Raw genomic sequence first — 5,455 nt, forward strand, 5'->3', positions numbered from 1 at the left:
GGGGCTCACAAGCTCAGCTCCCACCCAGAGAACTTGCAGACCCTGGGCTGCTCTTCTTGGCCCCTGCACGCTCAGCCAGGCTGAGATGGACACTGATGGTTTCTGAGCCAGGCTCTCTGAGCCCAGCCCAGCTCCCTGCAAGCTCTGCCAGCTGCCCTGAGCTCTGGGCAGCACCAAGGGCCTCTCTGAGCCCAGCCCAGCCCAGCCGGCTCTGGCCCCACAGCTCTGCTCAGGCCAGGATGCTCTGGGCACTGCCCCACGGCCTCAGCCCCTGGCAAGGGCACAGCAGCAGCTGCAGCTGCCACAGGACTCAGCCCCACCATGGGGGAAGGTGCCTGGCCAAGGGAAAGGAGGCTCCCTGGCTGCCCTGCTCTCCTCTGCAGGAGATGCTGAGAGCTCTGCAGCCCCTGCTGCCATCCCATCTGCCCAGGGCAGCACAAGAGCCCCGGCCTTGGGGCCCTCAAGAGCTGCTCCTGCTCCAGGCCCAGGGCCCATCCCAGAGCTGGGGCAGCCACAAAGCTGTGCCCATTTCTGTTCATTGCTGCTCTGATCAGGATGGATCCTCAGCACCTTGGAGGTTGGTGATGAACTTTACTTTTCCAGAGGCCTCTTCTTTCTTGAGCTCTTCAGTTCAGGAATTCAGTGATAAAGGCTCATTCACATTTGTTCAAAACACCCAAACAAGACAAGCCCATGGGAATAATTCAAGTCTTGAATTCTTTTGTGGCTAATTAGAGATATTTCAGAAGTGCATTCAAACTGAATCTACTATATTCAAAATAATGAATAGAGAATTGTTTTGCCCTGTTTAGTTTTCTTTCCCTGTTTATAGATTGACATCAGCAATCCCCAGTTGATATTGATCCCCAGCCCCTCCTAATTCAGTTTGAACAGGTATGAAAATCAAGACCCTTCATGGCTGACAATCAATCCCACTTTGTCCCTACCCCCTCCCCACCATTTCCCTCATCCAACCCCTGGCACTCAGAGCAGCTGAGGAATGGATTCACATCCCGGGGTGTCCCCAGGGCTCAGGATTGGGGCCAGGTCAGTGAAATCTCTTTATTGCTGATCTGGACGAGGCCATGGAGGGCACCCTCAGTCAGTTCCCAGGTGAGCCCAAGTTGGGTGGCAGTGTGGCTGTGCTGGAGGGCAGGAAGCTCTGCAGAGGGATCTGGCCAGGCTGGAGCCATGGGCCCAGGACAATGGGATGAGGTTCACCAAGGCCAGGGGCCACGTCCTGCCCTGGGCTCACAACCACCCCAAATCCCTGGCTGTGCCCTGCCCCTGATCCCCACAGCCTGCCCTGTTTCCTTCATCCCTGCACTGCCAGGGACTCTCTGGGACAAGGGAGCTCTGCTCTGGGGATGGAGGGAGGTGCAGGTGCCACCACTGGAGTGGGAACCAGAACTCACCAGGTTTGTGTCCTTTGGGGGTCAGGAACTGGTGGGACTCAGAGGCACAGGAAGTTTCTCTTCATGGCCAACAGACCATGGTTGAACAGGACACAATTCAGTAACAATCACGCTCTTCCCTGAGCCATGTGCAACGTCCCAGCAGCCTGTAATGTCATAGCTTATTCTCTGATATCGCTATGCTGGTCTTTGATGCCACAACCCACTCTGTGAAGTCACACAGCCCTCCTGTGATGTCACACAGCCACCCCCCCCCCCGATGTCACAGCCTGCTCTGTGATGTCAGAACCCATTTTCTAATGTCACACAGCTGGTCTCTGATGTCACAGCCAACTCTGTGATGTCATAGTCTGCTCTGTGATGTCAGTCCTCTGCCCTGTGCTGTCACACCTGGCTCTGTGATGTCACAGAGACAGCCTATGATGCCATAGCTGCTCAGGGACCTCACATAACCCTCTCTGTGATGTCATAGCCCACTCTGTGACCTCATGTTACCAGATGATAAATTGCCTACACCAGGTGAGCTGACACCTGAAGCTTGTTCTCCAAAACCCCAGGCCTATGGAAACCACACAATGCCCATTGTGTGAGAAGGGGAACTGAAATTCACCAGCCTCAGTGTCCTGCCAGCTCAGCCAGGCCCACTGGAACATTGGGGTCCACGAGCACCAGGGACCACCAGAGACCCCCAGGACAGACGAACGCATGGGTAAAGGGGAGGGGAAATGAGTTAATGATTTTGGGGAAATGATTATCATATGCATCGTGGTGAGTGCAGCCATGACAAACCTCTCTGGTTCCCTGACTTCAGGGCGAGGGTGGCGAAAATGAAAAGGAGCAGGTTTGATGGAGTTGTCCAAAAAGAACTTTAATAAGAGGGTGAAAAACAACAAATGTGGAGAAGATGACCACAGTATGAGGGACAGGATCCAAAGACCTGAGACAAAGGGGAAACAACAATATATACACTTGGGGGTGGAACACTCTAGAACAACAACCATCTAGGGCAAACAGGTAACCAATAGGGGAGCAGAACTGGGACAACTTAGCCTAACAACACCAAAGGCTTCTGGGGGAATACTCAAGCTCACCCTGAGTTAAACAAATGATTTTCAGGGTCTGAAGTTCATGCTTGGTTCTTTTGGGGTAAAATCCAGTTGAGTCTGAGTCACAGCTGGGCCAACTCCACACATATGTATGTTTAGTCTGGGACAATCAATGAATATGTATGCAAAATACAGAATGTAAACAGAAACTTTCCTGCACTCAGCATGCACAGCTTTGGGAGGAGCTATCCCCCAGTGCATCTGGCCAAATAAAGAATGCTGCTTCTTAATGCTACATTGGTGTTAAGGAGTTTTTGTTTTACTGCATTTTTGGTAACAATCCCACTCCCAAGGAAAGCTCTGTCTGCTGCTGTTCACAAACAGAGAAGGGCTGGTGGGAGATGTGGTGGTTGGAGGCTGCCTGGGGCACAGTCACCGTGAAATAATCGAGTTTTCAATATCCTGTGAAAGAAGGAAGAGCATCAACAAAACGTCTACCCTGGAATCAGGAAGGCAGACCTTGGCCTATTCAAGATGCAGATTTGGAGAGTACTGAATCAGGTACTGATTTTTTAAAGGGAAACAGCCATTAAAAACAAAGGTGTCCAGGAAGGATGGACACACCTCAAGAAAGGAATCTTAAGGGGGAAGGAGCAGCCTGTGCCTCTGTGCCAAAGTTTAACCAGAGAGGAAAATTACTGTCCAGGCTGGGCATGAGCTTTTTATGGGAACTCAGAAAAAATAGGTCAGGCAGCTCAGGAAGTGTTTAAGGATGTTGTTGGGTCATGCAGAAAGAAAAGTAGAGAGATGAAAGCTCAATTAGAGCTTCACCTGGCCACTTCTGTAAAAAGTAATAAAGAAAAGTTTTTATAAATAAACTAATAGCAAAAGGAGGAATAAGGAGAACCTCTACTCGATAGTGGATGCAGTGGGTAACAGAGTAACTAAAGATAAGGAACAGGCTGACCTGCTTAACACCTTGTGTATCTCAATTTTCAACAAGAAGACAGCTTGTCCTCAGGACAAGTGTTCTCCTGAGCTGTAGATGGGCACAGGGAGCAGAACAGCCCCCCTGTAATCCAGGAGGAAGCAGCTGGGGACCTGCTGAGCCACTCAGATGCTCACAGGTGTCTCTGGGAGCAGATGGGATCCATCCCAGGGGGATGAGGGAGCTGTGGATGAGCTCCCCAAGCTGCTCTCCATCATTTACCATCAGCCCTGGCTCAGCAGGGAGGTCCCAGAGCACTGGAGGTGCCAATGTGAGCCCATCCCCAGGAAGGGCTGGAAGGAGGAGCTGGGGAACTCCAGGCCTGTCAGCCTGACCTGGGTGCCCGGCAAGGTTATGGAACAGATCACCCTGAGTGCCATCACAGGGCACCCACAGGATGGCCCAGGGATCAGAGCCAGCCAGCGTGGATTTCAATGTCTGCACTGATGATCTGCATGAGGGGACTGAGTCCAGCATCAGCAAATCTGCAGATGACACCAAGCTGGGTGTGAGTGTGGATCTGCTGGAGGGTAGGAGGGCTCTGCAGAGGGACCTGGACAGGCTGGATCCAGGGCCCAAATCCAGCAAGGTGAGGTTGAAGAAGACCAAGTGCTGGCTCCTTCACTTGGGCCACAACAACCCCTGCAGCGCTACAGGCTGGGGACAGAGTGGCTGGAGAGCGGCCAGGCAGAAAGGGACCTGGGGGCACTGATGGACAGCAGGCTGGACATGAGGCAGCAGTGTGCCCAGGTGGGCAAGAAGGCCAATGGCTCCTGGCCTGGATCAGGAATGGTGTGGCCAGCAGGAGCAGAGCTGCTGTGCCACCCATGACATGCCCCCAGCTCTGCACACAGACATTGCTGCTGCAGCTCCAGGGAAGGCAGCAAAAGGGGAATTGCCAGGGAAGACTTTGCTGGGAGATGGTTTCGGTCACTTAAAATCACTGAGAGCAGAGGTCCTCATGGACACAGTCTGAGGCCACAGCAAAGGTGGAGAAAAACAAATGAAATATGACACAAACAATGCCATTTTTGTAGACAAGATTAAAAGACTAAGACAAAGGAAAGAAAAGAAAAAATCAAATACCAAATCCAAGTATAATCAAAGACAAAATTTATTACAAGTGACTTACAGAAACTGGTCAGCAGTTTAATATTTCTGAAACTGTCCAGTCATCAGTCTCCACACTGCAGCCTTGAGCTGCTGGTTCCTCAGGCTGTAGATGAGGGGGTTCAGGACTGGGGGCACCACCGAGTACAGAACTGACAGGGCCAGATCCAGGGATGGGGAAGAGATGGAGGGGGGCTTCAGGTACGCAAAAAATGAGGTGCTGAGGAAGAGGGAGACCACAGCCAGGTGAGGGAGGCAGGTGGAAAAGGCTTTGTGCCGTCCCTGCTCAGAGGGGATCCTCAGCACAGCCCTGAAGATCTGCACATAGGAGAAAACAATGAACACAAAACAGCCAAATCCTAAACAGACACCAAGCAATGAAATCCAAATTTTTCTGAAGTTGGAGTGTGAGCAGGAGAGCTTGAGGATGTGTGGGATTTCACAGAAGAACTGGCCCAGGGCATTGCCATGGCACAGGGGCAGGGAAAATGTATTGGCTGTGTGCAGCAGAGCATGGAGAAAGCCACTGGCCCAGGCAGCTGCTGCCATGTGGGCACAAGCTCTGCTGCCCAGGAGGGTCCCGTAGTGCAGGGGTTTGCAGATGGACACGTAGCGGTCGTAGCACATGATGGTCAGGAGAAAATACTCTGCTGAAATGAAAAAGACAAACAGAAACACCTGTGCAGCACATCCTGAGTAGATGTTCCTGGTGTCCCAGAGGGAATTGTGCATGGCTTTGAGGACAGTGGTGCAGATGGAGCCCAGGTCGCTGAGGGCCAGGTTGAGCAGGAAGAAGAACATGGGCGTGTGCAGGTGGTGGCCGCAGGCTACGGCGCTGATGATGAGGCCGTTGCCCAGGAGGGCAGCCAGGGAGATGCCCAGCAAGAGGCAGAAGT

At 52.4% G+C, this 5,455-nt stretch overlaps 1 protein-coding gene across 1 annotated transcript; it reads right to left on the bottom strand.

Moving 5' to 3' along the window:
* Window positions 1-4,598: 4,598 nt before the first annotated feature.
* On the bottom strand, window positions 4,599-5,186 carry LOC139603617 (olfactory receptor 14J1-like). Its single transcript, XM_071454508.1, has one exon. It carries the CDS (start codon window positions 5,184-5,186, stop codon window positions 4,599-4,601), a length of 588 nt encoding a protein of 195 aa, XP_071310609.1.
* Window positions 5,187-5,455: the final 269 nt, after the last annotated feature.

Source organism: Agelaius tricolor, unplaced genomic scaffold (assembly GCF_023055355.1).
Source record: "Agelaius tricolor isolate 1412-34295 unplaced genomic scaffold, bAgeTri1.0.p SCAF_40, whole genome shotgun sequence".
Lineage (NCBI taxonomy): Eukaryota > Metazoa > Chordata > Aves > Passeriformes > Icteridae > Agelaius > Agelaius tricolor.